Source organism: Phyllostomus hastatus, unplaced genomic scaffold (assembly GCF_019186645.2).
Source record: "Phyllostomus hastatus isolate PE091 unplaced genomic scaffold, TTU_PhHast_1.1 phas_scaffold_443, whole genome shotgun sequence".
Taxonomy (NCBI): Eukaryota; Metazoa; Chordata; class Mammalia; order Chiroptera; family Phyllostomidae; genus Phyllostomus; species Phyllostomus hastatus.
Window position 1 is genome coordinate 363,225 of NW_025334031.1, and position 20,599 is coordinate 383,823.

The window sequence follows — 20,599 nt, forward strand, 5'->3', positions numbered from 1 at the left end:
AGTCCGGCTGGGAACTTACACCTCACGTCGTGCGCAGCCTGTCACCCTCTCGCCCCTAACCTCTCCCAAATTGGACAGGCCCTACAAGCTGCCGGCCCGCCCCGTTCCGCTTCCCCCAGACCCGGAGGTCCAGACCTGCAGAAGAAGCTCGCTGTGTGGCCCGATTAACAAACGATGCCCCACAAATCCAACGCAAAAGTCGCCGTTGGACTGTGAAGTCTCCCTCACCTGAAGCACACACGTGTACAAAACTGGCTTCTTTGAAAACTCTAAGAAAGACATGTTTTAACATTTCTTAAATTTTTAAAGTAACGCATAAACACCCTATTTACAAGAAAGGTGTAGTGCAATGTAAGGCTCAACCACCACCGTCCACCCCTCTCCACCAGGCCCCCTCCAGCTAAGGCTCCGGTGCCCTTCCCCTGAGCTCATCCCACTGCGAGCCGTGACCCTGGCGCGCCCCTGGGGGGTTGCCCCCACCCCCACGACGGCACCAACCCCAGGTGCTGTGGTGGTGTCCGGATGGCCGGGCCGTGCACTGAGCCGCGCGGGAACACATCCCGATCGCTCCAGATGCGCGTGGACGCTAACTAAAGGCTGATCAATGAAACCGAGCGGCGGCGTCCCTTGTGGGCGCGGACCTGGCCTGTCCTCCAGGTATCCAGGCCTTCGCTTCCATCCCCAGGGGGTCCTTCCCCACGGCTCATCCTTTTAACGTGGCCTCGGCCTCACGTGCTGGTGGAGGTAAATCTCGCCCTCCGGATGACCCTCCCGGGGGCCTCACGCCTAGGAAGGTTGGGCGAGAGTCCACTACAGATCGCCCTTGCTGGGGGCTGACACTTGGAGGATCTGCGCCCACCCCCCCCCCGCCTGATGGCGTCTCTTCTCCACTGCAGCTGGCGTGGCGCCCACGCGCGAGCCCAGCAGCCCCTGCCGGGGGGCCCCCCGCCCGCGGCCGTGCTCTCGCCCCCTGCCCTGCCCTTGCCCCCTCTGGCCTGCCATAGCAACCATTGCTAAGAGGTGTGGCTCGGCCCGGTGGTGCTGGGGTGATTCCATGGCTCATGAATATTTGATTATTCAAATGAGGTCCTGCCCCCCGTTGCCATGGCGTCCAAGTCCTGCAACCTCCCGGCCGGAAGAACAACCTCGTATGGGAGAGAGCAGAGGGCGCCCAGGGCCGAGCCCGCAAGGCCGGGGCACGGGGGCAGAGCCCTCAGGTGAGAGCCGAGGGCGCCTTTGAGTCCTGGGCTTCAGGCTTCACTATCTTACTGGGGCCAGAGGGGAAACTGAGGCGTGAGAACTAAGCAGCAAAGCCAGGGGGGAAGGAACCCCGTGATATCCCCAGATGTCAAATCGGGTTCCCTGAGGACCCTGCCTGCAGCCCCTGGCCATGCTGTAAGAGGGCCCCGTCACTGGGACTGCAGGGCCCCAGCCCTGCCCCCCGGGGGAGATGAGGCAGGAAACAGACTCTGGGGTGGGAGGGTCTCCATGGTGGCGACTTGGAGGGGAACAGACCCTGACCTCAGAGCCTCTCCCCGAGTGGTGAGGGATGGAGTGCTGGAGGGGACCCCGAGCAGTGCCGAGCCAGGCCAGGGGCTGGCGCCAGCCTGGGCTGCAGAGACGGAGGGTGGCAGGGCCACGTGGACGCGGCCGTGAACAGTGTGTGCAGCCTCGGGCGGCACAGCGTCGTGAGGGGACAGTGCAGGGATGGGAGCCACAGCCCCGCTCCTTGGGCCCCAAGACCTTTGGGCCAGACCGGACAGATCCCTGGGGCCTGGTCCAGGGCGGCACCTCAGGCTCTTCCCTTAGAACTGCCTGCGGGACCCCGGGAACAGAACCCGGCCAGCCCACACGCCCCCTCCAAGGCCCGAAGCTGGCAGGCCTGGGGTAAACGTGGGCAGCCTCTTCCCAGGGGGTGGAGGGGTGGGGCCCTCCTGCAAGGCCTGGGGCCTTCCATTCACCGGCTGGAGAGAGGCGGCGGCAGAGGGAGCTTCTGGAAAGAAACCCTGGCCAGAGGCTCCAAGAGACTCTATGTCGGGCGAGGCTCGCCTCCAGAACCCAGGCCTCCGTGGGCTTTCCCCATGGGGGTCCCCTTCCAGATAAGGGCCCTGAGGCACTGGGGGCCTGGGCAGCGTGTCTCAGGGCCCAGCACCCCCACACAGCCCGGCCTCTCGAGGGCCGGGTTGGGGGTCTGCAACCGCGACGAATCCTGAGTGTCCCCAGGGGCTGGCAGGCAGGCACGGTAGCACCACGAGCTCCTGGGCCAGCATCCCAGAGCCCCTGTGGTGTACGGTGGGCGTCCTGCCCACACAGAGCCCGCCTGTCTCGGGGCGAGGAGCCCGCTCAACCCAACAAGGCGTAAACCACAGAGGGCTGTAGACTGGCCAGTCTCATAAGGACGGTCCATCCAGGAAGGGTGGTAGGGAGCATGGGGGTGGGGGGTTGGGGGTCAGGGAGCCTCCACGCAAGATGGAGGGAGGTGGCCAGGGTGTCGTAGGCAGACTCGTGGGGCTGGCCCCCCAGGTGATTCCAAGGTCTGGGGCCAGTGGGGATTGGAACAAAAACCAGGCACCGGCGTTGGAAGAACCCCAGCCCCTCTGGCCCACCTGGCTGTCTCCTGGCCCCCCGGCCAGGCCAGGTTGCCGTCAGGGTGGTGGAAAGGGCTGAGGCCGACAGCCCCTGCGTCCTGTGCTCCCGCCTCGTCCTGGGCCAGGGCCCGGCCAACCTGCTTTCTCTTGCAGGTACCGCCTGAGGCCACATGCCACCCCCGCGCCCGGATGTGTGACCCACTGAAGGAAAAGGCTTCTGCCTGCGGGTGAGGGGCCTCGGTGGGCACCGGGGCAGGTGGGCCAAATGCCCGAGACCCCGGTCCTGGGGCCTCAGGCTCAGAAACCATCAGGCGGGGAAAGCACAGCACAGGGCCCGGGGCGGTGCGGCCTGCTGCCGGTCACGGTGGACAGCTAAGCAAACGTGGTCTGGAGCCCACTCCCCTCTTGTGGGCTCTGAAGAAATACAGGGAGGGTGGCCCACCCAGGCAGGGGTATGAGCCAAAGCCCAGGAAGGGGACGGTGAGGCCCCCAGGCAGGCAGAGCAGGCCAGGGCACCTGGGAGCCCTCTCCGGCCCCGGGGCCATGTGTGGGGACACGCTGAGCACCCCTGTGCCTGTGCCGCAGGCTGGATGTGAATGGACAAGACCCAGGACAGGGCCCTTGGGCCTCGGCCCAGCACGGCCAGCATCCAGGTGCGGGAGCTGAGCTGGCAGGGCCTGCACAACCCCCGCCCGCAGAGCAAGGACCCAGACGGCAGGGAAGGCCTGGGCAAGCGGCTGGTGGAGGAGTGCCTGTCCCCCGCCCGACTGGTGAGTGCGGGGCACTCGGGGGCTGGGAACCCAGGCTGTAGGGGCCTGCGTGGCATGACGTGCTGGGCTGGTGCCTGGCCTGCCCTCTGACCTGGCCCCACTGGCCTTGTCCCCCGTGTGTGCCCCACCCTCAGGACTGACCCCAGGTGCTTGGGGAAACAGGGGGCCCCCAGGTCTTCAGGCCACGACAGGGGCTGAGCTAGGCAGGAACTCCTCGATATTTAATGAGCACCCACCATGCCCTAGGCTCTCGGGGCCACTCTGTGAACGCAAGGGGACACCACTCATCTGTACTGGTGGGAGACGGGGTGGCTGAGGCCCAGGCATGCGGCCTGCAGGGCACGCAGCGAGGGAGATGAATGACATCACGACCTGCTAGCATCACACCCATCACCTCTGGGTGGCTGCTGAAGGCTTTGTCCCAAATCTCGGGGGGAGCTCACTGTTACCCCCACCCCCTACCCTCAGCCTGTGGGTTCTACAGAGTCCTCTGGCCACAGATCCCCACCCACAACCCCCTTGGGCAGCCCTGCACCTCCCAGCATCCCCACCTCCCTCCCTGGCCCACCTCTTGCCCACCGCTGGCCGCAGTGAGGGGCGGACCGTGCCAACCCTGGGCCCTGCCTCGCTGCACCCCGCTTACACCCACAGCGTTCCTCGGGGACGCTCAGTGATGTGCCACCAGCATGCAGCCTCGCTGCCCGAGGGGCCCACCAACCTTCCTGGCCAACTCAGACAAGGGTCCGAGCTCTCTGGCCGCTGCAGGTGGACAGGACACTCGCACCATGCCCCCTGCTGGCCGCTCAGTGACACTTATGTGACCCTCCAGCCATGCCTGCGGTGCCCACTCCTCCCCTCTGCCCCGTCCGGCAGGCAGCTGTCCACCAGAGGGGCGCACCCACCAGCTCACTCTGGTCCTTCTGCAGCCCCACCCTGGACAGCGGGAAAGGGTGGGGCTGGGTCCAGCTTGGCTACACCCAGGAAGAGTGAGGAGTGGAGTCCGGCAGGCAGTGACCGCCAGGGCGCTTTGCTGGGGCCAGAGGGGGCCTGGCCTCAGCTGCCCAGCACCACACACCAGGAGCCTCCCAGGCCAGGCGGGAATGAGTCAAGAGTGGCCTTGAGCAGGGTCTGGGGAGGGAGGGACCACTGTCCAGTGCTCCGGGCTGACTCCCCACGGGTTTCCGCAGCGGACCCTGGCCCAGGTGGACGACCTCCGGCTGGTCACCGTGCTAGAGATGTGTGTCGATACCCGCGAGCACAGCCTGGGCAACTTCGGTGAGAGCCCGCACTGTCCCGCCCACCACCGTCACGGCCAGGCTGGCCGCACTGCTGGGGCCTGCCAGCCAGGCTCTGCGGTGTGGACCCCTGCACCCCACCCCACAGATCCGCTCTGCACCCCACAGGCCCACCCTGCTCTCCTCTCTCCCGGGACGGGAGGGGGCACGGTCCCCCAGGGCCAGGGCCCAGTCCTTTGTAGGAGTCAGGAGCCCCGAACCCTTTCTCGGGGAACCTGGGACGCACCAGGACACCGGCTGATGGAGGCTGTGGTCTGGGGGTACCGGGCTGACCACAGGTGGGCTCTGGGAGGTGGCTGGCAGCAGGACCCAGGGTTTGGTGGCCCCAGCCATGCCTGCTGGCTGCCCTCCTCCAAGCCAGCTCCTGGAGCCCAGGGGCCTGGGCCCCCCCCCCCATGTGGCCCTGCTGACTCAGGTGCACCTTCTGCACCTGCTCCATGTGTTTCCGTTGGGCCTGGCCGTAGACGGAACAGTCACTCTGGGCCTCAGAGCAGCCACCAGGCGGCAGGGCCAAGGGCAGCAGGGCACAGGGAGCTGGGGAGGGGGTCGCTGGGCCTGCCCCCAACCCCTCACTGTGGCCCCGCAGGGCTGCACCTGCCCAACCTCAGCCAGCTGAAGCTGAGTGACAGCCGCCTGGGCTCTGTGAGGTGAGTGGCCGTCCCGGGGACCCCAGGGGTGGGGACAGGGGCAGGGTCCCGCGGGGTTGAAGGGTGAGCTCAGTCAGGGCGCGGTCTCAACTGGGTGGGTCCCCATGGAGAGACCCCTGGCTGTCCTGCGGTCCAGCTGCCGGCCCGAGGCGCCCCTCCTGCCTGGCTGGCGTTGATGCCCACCCCCCACCCCCGTCAGAGGCACCTGCTGAGGGAGACACCAGGGCCTGCATTCGGGGTCAGGCCCCTCTCGCCGGGTCGTGTGGCTGACGGGCTCTCCAAGGACCCACCGTGTAGTGCCCGAAGGCGCCCACAGACCTCGGGTCAAGGGTCCCCAACCTGTGGGGGGGGCTTGGGCGCCCCAACACCAAGCAAGGCCTGAGGATTCGGAGCGTCCTGGCGCCGAGAAGGGCAGAGTGGGGGGGTCGCGTGGAGGGCCGTGGGTGTGCCGTGAGCAGAGCGGATGGCTCGGCCTCACCAGGCAGAGGCGACTGGCACAGCAGCACGCCCACCATCGGGTGAAAAGGTGAAACTCGAGACTTAGGGCGGGTGGACGGTCCCTGTTTGCCCTGAGGGGCTGCGAAGGGCACAGCTCAGGAAAGTTGGACCCATCTCTGGCTTTGAGCAAAGTGGGTTTCGCGGAGCCCCCTGTCCGGCGGTGCCAGGGCCCTCCGGGGAGAGGAGAGGGTGCAGGGCATCCTGCCGCTCAAGACCAGGGGCTGCCGCGAAGTGGAAAGACAGGGAGCCCCTTCCTCGGCCCAGAGGCTGCCTCGAGCCACACTCACAGCTGCCCCTGCACCTGGACACGGCTCGATGTGGGTGATGGCTTGGCACGATGCACAGCACCAGGCCATGGTGGCCACAGCCCAGCTCTCCTCCCCAGAGAAGCACTGACCACCCCACCCTGCCCTCCACAGAGACCTGGGCACCTCCCTGGGCCACCTGCAGGTGCTGTGGCTGGCTCGCTGTGGCCTGGCCGACCTGGACGGCATCGGCTGCTTCCCGGCCCTGCAGGTGGGTCTGTGGCACCCAGGGCTGGGAGGGCGCCCGGCCAGGCCCCGGCTGAGGCCCCCGTGCTGCCCAGGAGCTGTACGCCTCCTACAACGACCTCTCGGACCTCAGCCCGCTGTGCCTGCTCGAGCAGCTGGAGGTGCTGGACCTGGAGGGCAACGGCGTGGAGGACCTGGGGCAGGTGCGCTACCTGCAACTGTGCCCACGGCTGGCCACGCTCACCCTGGAGGGCAACCTGGTGTGCCTGCGGCCACGCCCCTCCGACCAGGTGCGTGTGGTGGGCGAGGGAGGGGCGGTGCCCTGTGGTTCCGGCCCCTGGCTCTCCTGTGCCCGGGGGGGTCGCCAGCACGCTACCGCCGTTTGCCGCAGCCTTGTTCTCTCCTGCCGCCGGAGGCCCGGCAGCTGCCAGCGTGTCCTCCAGGCTGGGACCAAACCCCACACGTGCCCTGTGCTGCGGAATCGTGTGTACCCACTCACACACGCATGCACGCAGGCCCGGTCCCGAGCTGCCCCACCCCCACAAGCCTGTGCACACCCACGGCCAGTGGGAGCTCACACCACCCGCCCTGGCAGCTGCTGCTCTGGCCTCCTGGGCCAGGGCTCTGAGCTCAGGGTGGCTGCACAGGCCAGAGGGCTCTGCTGGACCCTGGCCATGAACCTGGACAGTGTGGGTGAGAGCCCAGTGTCCCTGAAGCCCCTGGAGCCCAAGACTGGCCCAGGCAGCCTGGCAGGGCGGGTGGGCCCCACCGCTCCGGCTCCCTGGTCACGCCCCACAGTGGGCCTGGCAAAGCAGCCCCAGGACAGAGCTGGCTGAAGGGCCCGCAGCCCCAGGCCTGCTACCCCTCTCTGCTCTGCAGGCGCCCCAGGGCTACAACTACAGGGCAGAGGTGAGGAAGCTCATCCCCCAGCTGCAGGTCCTGGACGAGAGGCCCGCCGCGCACACAGGTCTGCCAGCCTCCCGGAAGCTGGACCAGGACTGGCTCATGGTGAAGGAGGCCATCAAGGAGGGCAGCATCCTGGACAGCCTGCGTCCCAGGCTGGGTACGGCCGCCGCCCGCCCGCCGGGCCTCTGGCACGGGCTGCCCCACCCCCGGCCTGGTGATCTCGCCCTCTGAGCTCCCTGAGGCGCCTCTACCCCACAGCCGCCCCAAGACCAAAGCTGTCTCCCACCAGCCCCCCACCCCCAGGCCTCGCGGAAATGGACGGTCTCATGTAACGCCCCTTCCCTGCCTTAACCGCCCACCCCAGGGCCCTGCACACCTGCCCCCCTGGCCAGCACGCCTCCCCGGGGGCACCCCCCATCAGAGAGAAAGAGGAGGTCCCACACGTGGGTGGAGGGGGTCCCTGGTCTGTGGGAAAGTCTTGGGGGCTCTGGGGCTGGCTAGTTGGCATGGTCCTTGGTGACCTCCAGTTCTAACCTTTGGGCAGACGGCCCCCACGGAGACCCCACTCGGAGATTCGGCCCCGAGCGGTCCCTGCCCGTGCCCAGGGCTCCCAGGCCTTGGCCCCTCTCCCTCCTGGTCCCGGGAGGTCCCCCGCCTGAAGGTCTGCACCCCAAGAACCCGGCCCTGGAGGACGACGCCAGTGACCTCACACACGGTAACTGACCCCCCTGGGCAGGAGGCCCACCCTGCAGCCCCTGAGCCCCGGCCAGGCCCAGCACACCTTCTTCTGCAGGTGCGGGCCAGGTCCTCTGTGGGAACCCCACCAAAGGCCTCCGGGAGCGTCAGCACCGGTGCCAGGTATGCCCTGCCCCCCGGGGGCCGGGCCCCCAGGGCTGGCACTGTGCACCTGCATCCTCGGCTTCAGCCCCCAAAACGGGCCAGCATCCTGGGCTCCCCTCCAAGTGGACAGCGTCCCGGCCCCGAGCCATCGCCACTGCAGGGCCAGCCCCCCCACCCCATGCCCCCTGCAGCCGACAGAGTCTTTCTCCGCTCAGCCCGCCGGCCCCCCAGCCCCTCCAAGGCCACGCACCCCAACCAGCCCTTTCCCCACTCAGGCCGGAGTGCCCCCAGAGCAGCTGCCCCCACCCAGGCTGGAAGACCTGGTCGCCCGGGCCTCCACCCCGGGGCCTGGCCCTGCGGAGAGCGGTGACCTCCCAGCCGCAGCTGGACCTCGGACGTGGAGGGGGCAGCGGCGCCTACGGTGGGTGCTTCTCCCTGCACTGAGCCTGCCGCGCGTCCTGTCCGGTGGGGGCCCTGGCTGGGGGGTCCCTGGTCTCCAGGGTGGCTGGAGGAGCCGGTCACGGGGACCTGAGGCTGGGCACCATCCCAGAGCCACACGTTTGGGACTGGCTCCCAGTGGGGCAGGGCTGCAGCCTCTCCCCTTCCCCTCCCCCAGGCACCTGAATTCCGGGCCGGAAGGAGCAGCAGCCCCCCGGGGCTCACAGAGGGGCCTCGAAGAACAACAGGATGGGACAGGGCCCAGGACTTCCCCCAACTCCCCAAGTCTGGCCCCAGGTACTGAGAGAGACCCCGCCCCCACGCCAGGTCAGCACGGGCCCTCACTCCCCAGGCTCAGAGAGTGGCTGTGGCCCCTGGAGGTCATCTCCTGTGGGTGGGGGGCTCAGAACAGAGGGGACAATTCCAGGTGCCCCTCCCCTGAGCCCATGGGACCACGAGGCCACCAGGGATGGACGAGAGACAGAAAGAAGGCAGCCAGCAAAGGGCCAGCGGCAGGGGCCATGAGAGGCCAGGACCAGTGAGCAGGACAGGCCCAGGGCCAGGTGCCAGCCGAGTGACAGAGCCTACCGGGTGGGCAGGAGGTGTGGGCAGGGCAGGGTGCCTCCCTCTGTCCGGCGGACAGGGCCTGAGCTGGACTCAGGCCACAGAACTGGCCAGTGAGCCGGGGGCCCTTCCCCAGGGATGCGGGCTTCCGAGTGACAGCAGCTGAGCGGGGCCAGCCCAGGCAGCTGTGCAGCGGAACCACACCCCTCACCCCGTGCGGCCCAGGGAGGCTTCCTGGAGGAGGGGTCTCGTCCAGCTGGTGGAAGGGGGGTGCCCCGGGGAGGGGCATGGTAAGCAGGAGCACAGGCTGAAGGTTTGCCAGCGACCCTCCTGTGCCCTCCCCATCGAGGGCCAGGGCCAGGTGCCTGGGGGAGGGGCCAGAGAGGGTGGGCCCTGAGATCAGGTAGTTGGGGGGTCAAAGGCCAGCCACCTAGTGGAGCAGTGGCGGGTGAGCGGCAGGCGGGGCAGCCCGCAGTGGCGGCCAGCGTGGGGGCAGACGGTGGGGACTCAGGGCCTCCCATTCCAGACTGGGTCCAGGTGGGTGCCAGGCGGCCCTGCCCAGTCGGCCCTGAGGCAGGTGCCGGGGCCTTATATACAGGGGAGTGTTAGGACGCGGCCAAGGGCCACTGCCCTCCAGCAGGCCCCAGTGACCCAAAGCCAGAGCGCGGGCCTGTGGCCTGCGCCTCCCTGGAGCTGACTCCAGCTCAAGTGAGGGTCCGAGGGGGTGCTGACGAGGGAGGGGCTTCCCTGGGAGCACGGGGAGGGGGGCGGGGAGGTGCTGCGGGGGGTGAAGGGTCAGGGGAGGGGCCGCAGTGGACTCTGCAGCTCTGCCTGCGGGGGGGCCCCTGCCTGGCAGTTCCTGGAGGGACCCCCCCAGGTCTGACAACCCCTTTCCTTGCTTTCCAGAGCCTTCTAGGACCTGGGGCTATAACCTGCTCCCCTCTCCCCCCAAGGTCCCCATGCCACCTGACTCGAACAGCAGCTGCTGGACGTCCAAAGACCTGCAGTTCCGGGGGCGTCGGCTCCGAGCCCTGGGCGGCTCGGGGCCTGGCCTCGGTCAGGGGCTGGCCACAGTGGCCGCTCTGAGAGCCCTGGAGCTGGCCTCCGGACCGAGCCCTCGAGCCCCAGGATGTCTGGGCCCAAAGGCAGCACCAGACGCAGCCGCAGCCAGACCCACGGCCCTGAGGTGCCTGCCGCACCTGAACCCGATCACGCCAGCCCAATCCCACCCCTAGCGGAAGCCCCCGCCCACTGCCCAGCTGGCCAGGACCCTGGCCACGAGCGCCCCAGCTTGGCTGAGCAGCCTCCGGACACCCAGAGCGTCTGGAGGGTGTCCTGGGACAGGAGGTGGGCGGGACCAGGAGAGGCCCCTGTTGTTGGGGAGAAGTGGGTGAGAGCCCAGGACGGCCTGGCTGCCCACTTCTTCCACGGCTGAGCTGTCCAGTCCACTCCTGGCAGGGCCCCCGGCCACCGCAGGGGCACTGTGGTCCCAGGCCCCCAGGGCAGTTGCCCTGGACACAGAAGTGTGGGGCCAGGCCTCCCATCCCCACGGACGCCTAGGTTCGTCCTCTTGGGGCGGGAAGTCTGGAGACCAAGAGAATCACCTTCGACTTCCGGGTGCACAGAAATGCAGTTTACTTGGTAGGTGACGTTGGTTCAGTAAATTACGCAGCTGACACCGCCTGCCTCCTGCCACTGCCTCTTCGCGCCCCCGCGGCCTCCCGGCGCCCCGCCCGGCGCTGGCCCGTCGGTGTCACGGAGCTGGCCAGCAAGCGCAGGTGCCTGGACTGCCCGGCCTACACCCGCCTGCACGCGTCCACGGTGATGGGCGGGCAGCCGGGTAAGCGGAACCTGCTGTTGGCCCTGCTCTGCACCGACAGCGCCACCATCGGGCAGCCCCGGTCCACGCTCTTCCGGCACACCTGGGGGGCGTGGGCCCTGAGAGGCAGGCCAGGTGGAGGGGCGGGGCGGGCGGGAGCGGTCTCCCCACCCCCGGGCACCCACTGTGGGCACACTCACTCGGACGGTGGGCTCCATCTTATACCGGTAGACGGTGAGGCTCGGCCCGTCCTCTGTGTGGGACAGTGATGGGGGGTGTGGGCCGGCCTCCCCCTCCCTGCGGAGGCCCTCCCTCCGTATCCCTGCGCGCTGACCCGTGATGGCAGGCAGCAGCACCCGTGCGTCGTCGGTCTCCACGCGCTCGGGAGGCGCGGGCGCCTCCTGCAGGCTGGAGAGCTTGCTGGTGGCCAAGCACGGCGGCAGGCCCTGTGTCCTGCTGGGGCGACAGAATCGCGAGGGCTGGAGCCAGCCCGTGGGGGGCCTAGCGAGGGGCGGGGGGGGGGGGGCGTGCGGAAGTGGGGAGTGCTCCTGCCGGGTCTGAGGGACGGTTTTCTCGGCTGGGGCGGGGCCTGGGGAGGAGACCGAGACCGAGGGTCGCGCGGTCCCCACCTGGGCCTCCGGCTCTGCGCCCTGGCCTCCCGCCTCCGACGCTTGCGCGAGAGTCGGGGCGGCCGCCGCTGCTGCCGAGCATCGGCCCTGGGCTGGGCCTCTGAGAGTAGGAAGCGGTCGATGGACAAGTCGGTGTCAGCGAAAATCCTCAAGGCGGGGGCCGGGCAGAGCAGGGGCTGGTACTTGCTCAAAACCTGTGGGCAGCAGGGGCCAAAGGTCACCTGACCCAGGGAGGCCTCCCCACAACCACCCCACCTGGCCCCCCATTGGGACCCTCACTGACCTCACCCTTGGGGCTCAGGAGAAGAGTCACGAAGCTCGGGCTCGGGTGAAAGTGGGCAGGCTTCCGGCCCACGGACGAGGGGCCCGGCTGCTTCCTGGTGCAGCCGGGCCCCTCCCCCCATACCTGGGGACAGCGCCGGGCATGGGTGAGGGGCTTGGGCGACGGGCGGGCGCGCGCGGGCTGGCGGTGAGTGGGGCGCACCGTGACGTGGTGCTGCGGCTCCAGCAGCGTGTGGGGCGGGAAGCGGTAGGTGCGCACGGGGAAGTCGCCCTGGAGCTGCTGCAGCGTGGAGCCGCCCAGGTCGGCCGTCTCCTCCGCGGACTCGTTGAGGATGCGGACGAACCCCTTGCTGAGGCTCACGGCCACGATCTTCAGGCAGGAGGAGGTCTCGCTGGGGAGGGTGTGGCAGGTCAGGGCCCCTCCTGCTGGGAAACCCCGGGGTCTCCCTGCTGTGCTCCTCGAAGCCGCACCCCCCTCACCTCCAAGGGTGCACTGAAGGCCCGTGGTCGGCGTCTGCGGCCTGGCCCGGCTGGTCTGAGTGGGTTCCACAGGAGTCTGGAGAGACCTCCTGTTCCGGAGGTCCTGTTCAGAAGGGGGACCCCCATATGGAGCATCTGCCGGGGGACCCACTGGCCTGCAGTGCCCTGGGGGTCCACGTGGGAGAGCAGCAGCCTCAGGGGTCCCCTCCAGGGCAGGGGGTGGCTGGGCCCTGGGGGCTAAGAGGAGCAGAGGGGTAGCTCGCAGCACTTGGGGCACTCTGCGCAGACCTCAGAGGCCTCCAGACCACCCTGACCCCCCGCAGATGCGGCGGGAGGGGCCCCAGCAGCGACCCCCGCCCCCACGGGCTCCAGGGAAGGCCAGGCTCTGCAGGACCTCCTCCGGGGCGCCGGGCAGTGCGTGCAGCCCCGCCCAGCCCCGCCCCACCTTCAGGCTCTGCATCCGAGTCCCTGCGGAGGCTCCTGTCTGGTGGCGGTATGTTCTGGAAAGAAATGTGGCCCGGCGAGCGGATCGGGTGCCCCGTGGCCTTCTGCCCACCGCTCCGCTCCTCCGGCTGCCAGCTGGGGGGGTCCGCGTCGGCGCCCCAGGAGTTGTCGGGGCCCACGAAGGGCCCGGAGCCCCACTCCACACTCTTGAGACGGTGCTGTCTTCCGCTCGACTCCAGGCCACACTCCTCGGGCAGTGAGTCCCCGGGGGGCCGTGGGGGCGTCCGGGGCCGGGGGTGCCTGCGGGCCGCGGGGTGCTCACAGGCCGCTCGGCTCCCGCTCCAAGGCCGGCTGGGCACCCCGAGTGGTGATCGGGACCCCAGGACCCAGGCTGGGAAAGGGGCTCGTGGCAGAGCAGGGGTGGCCCAGAGCCCAGCCCGGCTCCAGAGGTCAGTGAACTGGCTCTCGCAGGGTCCAGTGGGTTCGTCTGGGAACGCTGAGGGTGGGACGCGGACTCGGGTCCACACCCGCCCAGGTGAGCCCGCCCTCCCCGCCCCCGGCCCGGCGGGAGCCCCTGCCCAGTGCAGTCACTTGTAATCCGAGTTCGACTTGATGTTGGCGAGGAGGTTGGGGTAGCGCTGGGCGATGGTGTTCCAGTCCACATGCTCCAGCCGGAAGCCCTGGTCGGGAGGCGACAGGCATGTGGCCCTCGCTTCCCGCGGCCCCGCGGGGCCACGCACACACACGTCCCCCCCGGGCTCACCTCCCGGGCAGGGGAGGCCTCGTCATTCTCAGAGGAGTCGCTGGGGTCCACCAGGGTCTCTGCTGTCACCACCTGCGAGAGGGACCGGAGGCCAGCGGGCAGGGGCGGGGGGCAGGGCATCCCTCCCCTTCAGCCTCCCCTGCACCTGAGGCTGATACACTTGCCGAGTGTCAGGCGAGCCGGACGGGGGCTCCTGCGGCCTCCCCGTCCCAGGCCCCCGCCCGGAGGCAGCCCGAGGGAGGCCAGGCCAGAGCCCCCCAGGAAGCACAGACCGGGACTGGGCAAGTTGGCAGGCCAGGGCGGGGGGAGGGGGGAGCTCAAGGAGGCCCGGGGAGGGGACAAGGGAGGCAGGAGGGCGGGCCCAGGGGCGCAGGCTCACCTCCACGCTGCCGGTGGACGAGCGGAGCATGCGGCCCACCCAGGAGGAGTGGGCCAGCTTCACGAGGCAGGACTTGTGCAAGGCCTGCAGCTCGGACTCCCGCTGCTGCAGCGAGGTCTGGGTCTGCAGCAGCTGCTCCTCCAGGCGCTTCCTCTCCTGCCCCGGGGGAGCCCGCAGGTGGGGTGGGGTCTTCTCGGACCCCACCTGCCCAGGCCAACCCCTGCCCATCTCCCCGGCCCCCTCACCAGCTGGGCCCGTTCCTTTTGTTCTTCCAGCTCCAGGGTCAGCTTCTGGACCTGGGCCCGCAGGAACCTGTCCTGACTGTGAGGGCCCCTGGGAGAAGGGGCGATCTCAGTGGCCCCCACCTCTGGGTAAGCAGCCAAGGAGAGGAGCTGCAGGGGCCCAAGGGCCCCCAGTGCTTCTGGGCTGGGCCAGTCAAGCTCTGGGAGGCCTGGATGGAGGCGGGACCCAGGTCGAGCTCAGCACCACAGACATGTTCAAGCTTAGGGTCCAGGCAGGTCTAAGGCATGTCCACTCTTTCAGGGTTAGGATGGAGGATCAGAGTCCAGTAAAGGCTAGGGCTCGAGGCACAGCACAGGCCAGGGTCAGGGTCAGGGTGACTTCTGGGTCAGGCCCAGTGGCTGGGGTCAGATGGAAACCAGCAGTTAGGGCCAGGGCTGGGTGGGGCTGGGGGCCGGCTTCAGCCACCGACCTCTCGGGCGGAAGCCCAGCCACCTCCTGCAGGATGCGGCGGTGGCGGGCATCCTGTCGGTCCTGGACGGCATACCGCAGAGCTTGGATAGCCAGTTCCCGCTGCCCCAATGGCAGCTGCAGTGGGTGGGGGTCCAGGACCTTGGGGGCGGACCTACAAAGCCAGCACCCGAGCCGCTTGACCAGGCCCTGCCCTCTAGCCGGCCCGGCTCGCGAGGCTGACCATGTCTCCCTCCCCTCCTTACTGCAGGCCCACTCGTGTGGGGGTGGCCTTGATGTCCTTCCGGCCTTTGGGAACCACCAGGTCTGCAGGTGTGCCAGCGGGGGGGCTCCGGCGGTCCCTGACTGGCTCTTCGTTCCCCAGAGATGAGGGAGCCCCTTCCTTGGCTTCTCCACCCTCGAGGCCAGACTCAGGGCCATGCGTCATGTTCTTGGAGGACCTGAGCGGGGGGGGGGGGCTGTCTGCCCTGTGCCCCATGTGTGGGCCCTCCTCACGTGACCACGTGCACGTCTGCGTGGCTGAGAGCCCAGACGGCACCGGCGGGGTGCCTCTCCAAGAGTCCCGTGGGTGTGGGTGTGGGTGTCTGCTCCACAGGACACCTGGCTGTGGGTCATTCGGGTGTGTGTCTGACCCGGCCAGGGCAGCAGGTCACACCCCAATCAACACGTCACCTGGGTTTTCATATATTCCCTGTGGCCTCCCTATCACCCTTGCCCTCCAGGTTCTGCGATGTCTCCCAGCCTACAGCAAGGGTCCCCACAGGTGCTGGTCCTTTACCCAGGACACCCATGCCCCCCCCCCCAGACACAGGGCCCTACCTCCAACGCTCACCTGAGGCCTGAAACCCAGGCAGGCCTGGGGAGAGAAAGGCCCCTAGCATTGCCATGGATACCAGCTCCCAGGAAGGGAGGGGCTGTTTGTTACCAGGAGCCTCCCGGGAGACCCCAGACCATGGCCCTGAGTGAGTGCTGGGCCCCTCCCCCAGCTAGAAGGAGAAGCTATAAGAGGTTGACCTGCTGCCCTACTAACCCCGGGAAGGCCCAGGAGACCACAGAGTGACCAGCGAGGCCTGCCTCAGTCATGGCTCAGCCCAGCATTCCAGAGGGCACCCCTGGGGCCACCCACCCTGACCGTGGAGATGGACAGTGAGCATGGGGGTCTCTGCTGCCCTGCCAGTGCGCGCACCGGCCAGCAGGACCACCCTCCTGGGGACTTGGAGCTCCCCCGCTGAGCTGACGGGCGGGGAGGTGGGGCAGCAGTGGGCAGGGCGGAGGAGCTGGGGCGGGGCTTGCCCGACTGGAGGTGGGGGCTCACTGCCTTCTACCCTCTGCCCTCAGTGCCCAAGGCCCGCCTACCTAACCCCGAGCCCGAAACCTCACCTTCCCCTGCCTATCTCCACCACCTGGGCCAGGGCAGGGACCCCTGGGGACACTCCCATCACCATGACAACTGTTCCCTCTGCCCTGGAACAAAGGCGAGGCCCCAGGCCTGACCAGCAAGGCACGTGCCCTCCAGCCTTTGCCCCCACCCCCCTTCATTCCTCCGCCCTTCGTTTACTCAGACTTTCCACTTCTGTCCCTGGGTGGATGGGGGGGTGGGGGGTGCCTCCTGTGCTGGGCAGGACGCCGCAGGCGGGAGACCGCCCGCTGCCCCGGCTGAGCCCCCACGGGGAGCGCTGAGGCGGAGGACCCTGGCTGCCGGCGGGCGTGGGCTGTCCCGCGGGCCAGGCAGAGCAGTGCCCACAGCTCGGGAGGGCACCGGGCCCCCCTGGGCACAGAGTGGGTGGGAGTAAGCCTCCGACCAAGAGCCGGTGCCTCGGTCCCCAGCAACCTCGGAGCGGGCTCCCGCCCCGACCAGGACTGTTAGTCCGGCTGCAGCCAGAGGGCCCGCGGCGCCCCAGCTGCACATCGGGGGGCTCACCGCCCCTGATCCCTGTGCCCACGCCTGTCGACGCGGACCCCGAGGGAGCAGGGTCGGCGGGACCTGGGGGCGCATCGGGAAGGGTTCTCTGCGCGGCGGCGGGCTCGTGGGGTCCCAGGCTGGCGCCCCCTGCCTAGTGGGAAACTCGTCAGACTGGGCGGCTTCTGAGGAAGTGGGTCCTGGATCGGGGTCAGACACCTGCCCCACGCGCCGCCGCCCGTGGGCCGCCAGCTCGGACGCGCTTCCGCGTAGTTCGCGGGCTTCGGCGGTGAGTGCAGGGGACTCAACCCGCCCCTCCGCGCCGCTTAGCCCCGCCCATACCTGGGCCTCGTTGGGGGGCGGGGCGGCGGGAAGCCAATAGATAGAGGCGGGGCACAAGGAAGGTGACCAATGGGCGTGTGCGCTAGGTGGGCTGGGCGCATCGAGAAGCCAATAGGGGCCTGAAGGGAGGGGCTGAGCGCTCGGGCTGCGAGCCAATGGGTCGTGGTCAGGGGCGCTCCCGCCGCGCTGGAGGCGGCAGGTTGCGGCGGCGCCCGGCGCTTGGGAAGGAACCGGTTCGAGTCCTGGTCTCGGAGGCCGGCGGGATCCCAGGTGAGCCGCCGGGAGTCCCGAAGCCTCCTGAGTGCGAGCGGGGCCTCTGGCAGGCGCGAGCGGCAACTCGGAGGCGCAGCAGCCAGGCAGTGTGTCGGGGGCCGCGCCGCACCTGCGCCCGCCCCGCTGCGGGCGAGACGGCCTCCGGGGCGAGCACTGCGATCAGTGGGAGTGGGAGGGGGCTGCCTGCGCCAGGCTCGGTGAGTTCGGAGGGCCGAGGTGTGAGTCGCCGGGGAGGGTACGTTCCCATGGCAGCGAGTTGCCAAGTTTGCGTACGAGCGCCCTTAGGTGACTGGGGACGGCGCCCTGCGGGAGGGGCACTGTTCCCGTGCCAGGTGACTGGGGCGTGGGGGGGCAGGAAGTCCTGCATCTGGTTAATGATTCTCCGGGAGAGGGGTGGGGCGAGAGGAGGCTGGGAAGCGGGGTGGGGAAGCCTCCGAGGGCTCCTGGAAGGCAGATCGCTTCCCCCTTTGGGGGGCTGGTCTTGACTACCCCCACCCCAGGAATGTGTGGCCTGCGGGTAGGGCTGGGCACAAGAGAGCAGGGCGGCAGCCCTAAACCAGTTCTGGGGGTGAGGCGCAGGCCAGGAGGAGCCAGCAGAGGAGGGCCAAGCAGGGCTTGACCCTGTGGCCTTAACCTGCACGACAGGGATATGCTCTCTGGGCCTGCGGCGATGGAGCTGAAGGTGTGGGTGGACGGCATCCAGCGAGTGGTCTGTGGGGTCTCGGAGCACACGACCTGTCAGGAAGTGGTCATCGCACTAGCTCAAGCCATAGGTGAGTCCCCTCAGGAACAGACAGGCCCAACAGGTGGACCCGGGGTGGGTCCTGGCCCTCTGGCCCTGTCTTCTCCCAGGGAGGGTGGGGCTGGTAGCTGATCCCTCTGGCCCTCCCCCAGCTCCTCAGCCTAGGCAGACACAGGTGGGGGGGCGGAATACAGACTGACCCCTCTCCCCCTGCCCCCCAGGCCAGACGGGCCGTTTCGTGCTCGTGCAGCGTCTCAGGGAGAAGGAACGGCAGCTGCTGCCCCAGGAGTGTCCAATGGGCGCTCAGGCTACCTGCGGACAGTTTGCCAGTGATGTCCAGTTTGTCCTGAGGCGGACAGGGCCCAGCCTTACTGGGAGGCCCTCCTCAGACAGCTGCCCGCCCCCTGAGCGCTGCCCAATCCGCGCCAGCCTTCCCTCAAAGCCAAGACCAGCACTGGGCCGTGAGTCCCACAGAGGACTGACCTTCAGCCTCGGGTGCCCCAGGCCGGCCTCCAGCGCAGCGCTGCCCGAGCCTGTGGCCTCTGTAGCACCCATGCCAGGCTGCTGTGAAGACCTGCAGGGCCTGGAGCGGAGGGTGCAAAGGAACGCGGCGGAGCTGGGCCAGGAGGCCTTCTGGGAGCAGGAGCTGCGGCGGGAGCAGGCGCGGGAGAGGGAGGGCCAGGCGCGGCTGCAGGCGCTGAGCGCGGCCACTGCCGAGCACGCCGCCCGACTGCAGGCCCTGGACGCCCAGGCTCGTGCCCTGGAGGCCCAGCTACAACTGGCCACAGAGGCCCCTGGGCCCCCTTCGCCCTCAGCGTCTGCCGCCGAGCGCCTGCGCCAGGACCTGGCCGCCCAGGAACGGCAGAGTGCGGAGGTGCAGGGCAGCCTGGCCCTGGTGAGCAAGGCTCTGGAGGCTGCAGAGCAGGCCCTCCAGGTGAGCTCCCGGGACTGGCAGCGCTGCCTCGGTGGATCTGGGGGTTGGCCTCAGGGTCAGACTAGGGAGGGTCCTGGAACCCCATGGCTGTGCCCCCTGAGGGTCCCGTGTGCCCCAGGCCCAGGCCCAGGAGCTTGAGGAGCTGAACCGGGAGCTGCGTCAGTGTAACCTGCAGCAGTTCATCCAGCAGACGGGGGCCGCCCCTGGCACGCAGGTCAGAGTGGCCCCAAGGCAGGTGGGGCCGTGGGGGGCCCAGCCCAGCTCCAAGCTGACTGGCTTTCCCCCACAGGACCTCATGCCTCCAACCAGAGGAGAGCCCCTCCCAGGAGCTTCCCGGAGTCCTGCCCTCGTGTCCAGCCTGAGCCCAGAGGGTATGTCTGTCTCCTCCACTTTGGTGGGATGAGGTCCTCCTATGGTCCCTCAGCCCCCTCAGCCTGTGCCCTCTCCACAGTTGCCCCCATGAGGCAGAACTGGAGGTAGCAGCATCTGCCCCCAGAGCGAGTGTCCACTACCAGCCCTGTCCTGGGCTCTGATGACACGAGCAGGGGCCACCAAGGCCAGCCCAGGCTGGACAGCAGAAGAGCCGGCAGTCATAGCAGACTCGTGCCCCCATGCCATTGGAAGCCTTGTGCCCTGGCTCGGAGACAGAACGCCTCAGGATCCTGGGGTCTCTGCCGCGAGGGGCAGGGGGAGGCTGAGGACTCTCATCCCGGTGCTTGCCGAGTCTGCCAAGCCCCCTGGAGAAGCTTGGGGCGTGGCCAGCTCAGGATGTGCCAGGCCCCAAAGGGCCATAGCTGCTCCTCGGAGACAGATGCTGTGTTCAGTCTGTGGGGATGTGCTTGTGTGTGGAAAGTATCCTTCAGTACATACGTACGTGTGTGTGAGCATGTGTACACGTGTGTGTGCGTGCTGCATCCCCTACCGCAACACTGAAACCTCAATAAACCGCCTGAAGTGGCACTAGGCATGGTCTGTGGGGTCTGACACTTGAGATTCCACCCAGGGTCCTCGGGGAGGACCCCGAGCTGCCAGGGGCTGGCCACGGCCAGGGTTCCTGAGATCAGGTCTGCCATGGCCAGTGGTCACTTGGGTCCGAGGCTGGGGCTCCCAGGGCCTTGTATTCCAGGCTGCTGTGCCTCCTACCCTCAGGGGCCCTCTGCGGCCCGAGCCCGGTGTTGGAGCCGGACAGTCTGCAGCCTGAAGGAGCCTCCTTCCTGATGCAGGTTTTACCTGACCTTCTCCCACTCGGCCCGCTCCTCACCAGCAGGAGGAACTGCCACCCACTCGAGGGTGGCTCCTGGATATGAGGACTCAAGGACACGCCAGACCTGCCCGTCAGGTTGGCTGAGTCTAAGAGCTTGTGGGGGCGGGTCCCCAGATTCCTGGGTGGTTCAGGTCCAGGGAGCTCTGCAGCCCAGTGAGGGTGTGGCCACCCTGCCCTCCAACACCCAGCTCGGCCACCTGGGTGGGTATGAAGCTTCTGCCCAGAGCCCGCAGCCTTAAATCAGGGCAGGCACACAAGTCGGTCCTGCCCTGGGCTGGGCCGCAGGCTCCCAGCTTTGAGGGCTGTGGCGGAGATGGGAGACCGTTGTGATGGCCAGACCTTGGGGGGGTCCAAGCCTGGAGTGCAGCTATGGGTGGTACTGGGGAGCTGCATGGGGATATCCTCGACCACAGGGCCTTTATGCTGAGTTTTGGGGTGGCATCAGGCCTGGTGCCCCCACTTCCTCTGGGGCAGACCACCGGGGCCATGGAGTCCTAAGCATGAGGAGCGGCGGAGCCAAGCACCCAGCTTGCGGAGAGTCACCTGGACGGGGGGCTTCCTGGAGCACGATGGGGAGCGGCTGGACAGGCCGAGTGGCAG

General features: G+C 68.6%; 3 protein-coding genes across 8 annotated transcripts; 2 read left to right on the forward strand and 1 right to left on the reverse strand.

Moving 5' to 3' along the window:
* The first annotated feature begins 1,135 nt into the window (after nucleotides 1-1,135).
* LRRC56 (leucine rich repeat containing 56) lies at nucleotides 1,136-10,663 on the forward strand. 4 transcript variants are annotated; one of them, XM_045821106.1, is made up of 13 exons: nucleotides 1,136-1,217; nucleotides 2,742-2,815; nucleotides 3,174-3,358; nucleotides 4,546-4,633; nucleotides 5,240-5,300; nucleotides 6,218-6,314; nucleotides 6,385-6,579; nucleotides 7,169-7,352; nucleotides 7,740-7,910; nucleotides 7,989-8,053; nucleotides 8,311-8,456; nucleotides 8,652-8,770; nucleotides 9,944-10,663. In XM_045821106.1, exons 3-13 carry the CDS (start codon nucleotides 3,185-3,187, stop codon nucleotides 10,270-10,272), a joined length of 1,629 nt encoding a protein of 542 aa, XP_045677062.1. In that variant the 5' UTR covers nucleotides 1,136-1,217; nucleotides 2,742-2,815; nucleotides 3,174-3,184; the 3' UTR covers nucleotides 10,273-10,663. The 4 variants fall into 4 exon arrangements, with proteins under 4 accessions (XP_045677062.1, XP_045677063.1, XP_045677064.1 ...); XM_045821107.1 differs by having other exon boundaries at nucleotides 7,220-7,352; XM_045821108.1 differs by having other exon boundaries at nucleotides 7,226-7,352.
* A 170-nt stretch (nucleotides 10,664-10,833) lies between these two features.
* Nucleotides 10,834-14,971, reverse strand: LMNTD2 (lamin tail domain containing 2). Its single transcript, XM_045821019.1, has 14 exons — nucleotides 14,790-14,971; nucleotides 14,546-14,698; nucleotides 14,079-14,166; nucleotides 13,834-13,989; nucleotides 13,455-13,526; nucleotides 13,283-13,371; nucleotides 12,693-12,991; nucleotides 12,248-12,350; nucleotides 11,970-12,159; nucleotides 11,769-11,891; nucleotides 11,486-11,679; nucleotides 11,191-11,357; nucleotides 11,057-11,109; nucleotides 10,834-10,959 (listed from the first exon to the last, which is right to left on the reverse strand). The coding sequence occupies exons 1-14, from the start codon at nucleotides 14,969-14,971 to the stop codon at nucleotides 10,834-10,836; spliced, it is 1,995 nt and encodes a 664-aa protein (XP_045676975.1).
* Nucleotides 14,972-16,914: 1,943 nt separating this feature from the next.
* Nucleotides 16,915-19,700, forward strand: RASSF7 (Ras association domain family member 7). 3 transcript variants are annotated; one of them, XM_045821035.1, is made up of 6 exons: nucleotides 16,915-17,056; nucleotides 17,705-17,832; nucleotides 18,023-18,735; nucleotides 18,854-18,949; nucleotides 19,025-19,106; nucleotides 19,187-19,700. In XM_045821035.1, the coding sequence occupies exons 2-6, from the start codon at nucleotides 17,709-17,711 to the stop codon at nucleotides 19,213-19,215; spliced, it is 1,044 nt and encodes a 347-aa protein (XP_045676991.1). In that variant the 5' UTR covers nucleotides 16,915-17,056; nucleotides 17,705-17,708; the 3' UTR covers nucleotides 19,216-19,700. The 3 variants fall into 3 exon arrangements, with proteins under 3 accessions (XP_045676991.1, XP_045676993.1, XP_045676992.1); XM_045821037.1 differs by lacking the exon at nucleotides 18,854-18,949; XM_045821036.1 differs by lacking the exon at nucleotides 16,915-17,056 and having other exon boundaries at nucleotides 17,470-17,832.
* The last annotated feature ends 899 nt before the right edge of the window (nucleotides 19,701-20,599 follow it).

Excerpts from the sequence above, each read along its gene's own strand:
- LRRC56 (XM_045821106.1), top strand. The coding sequence starts at position 3,185 with ATGGACAAGACCCAGGACAGGGCCCTTGGGCCTCGGCCCAGCACGGCC. Across the intron at positions 7,353-7,739 it reads CAGCCTGCGTCCCAGGCTGG|ACGGCCCCCACGGAGACCCC; the intron begins GTACGGCCGCCG and ends ACCTTTGGGCAG. Across the intron at positions 8,054-8,310 it reads AGCGTCAGCACCGGTGCCAG|GCCGGAGTGCCCCCAGAGCA; the intron begins GTATGCCCTGCC and ends TTCCCCACTCAG.
- RASSF7 (XM_045821035.1), top strand. The coding sequence starts at position 17,709 with ATGCTCTCTGGGCCTGCGGCGATGGAGCTGAAGGTGTGGGTGGACGGC. Across the intron at positions 17,833-18,022 it reads CGCACTAGCTCAAGCCATAG|GCCAGACGGGCCGTTTCGTG; the intron begins GTGAGTCCCCTC and ends CCTGCCCCCCAG. Across the intron at positions 18,736-18,853 it reads CTGCAGAGCAGGCCCTCCAG|GCCCAGGCCCAGGAGCTTGA; the intron begins GTGAGCTCCCGG and ends CGTGTGCCCCAG.
- LMNTD2 (XM_045821019.1), bottom strand. The coding sequence starts at position 14,971 with ATGACGCATGGCCCTGAGTCTGGCCTCGAGGGTGGAGAAGCCAAGGAA. Across the intron at positions 14,699-14,789 it reads CCCACACGAGTGGGCCTGCA|GTCCGCCCCCAAGGTCCTGG; the intron begins GTAAGGAGGGGA and ends CTGGCTTTGTAG. Across the intron at positions 11,892-11,969 it reads AGCCGCAGCACCACGTCACG|GTATGGGGGGAGGGGCCCGG; the intron begins GTGCGCCCCACT and ends CGCTGTCCCCAG.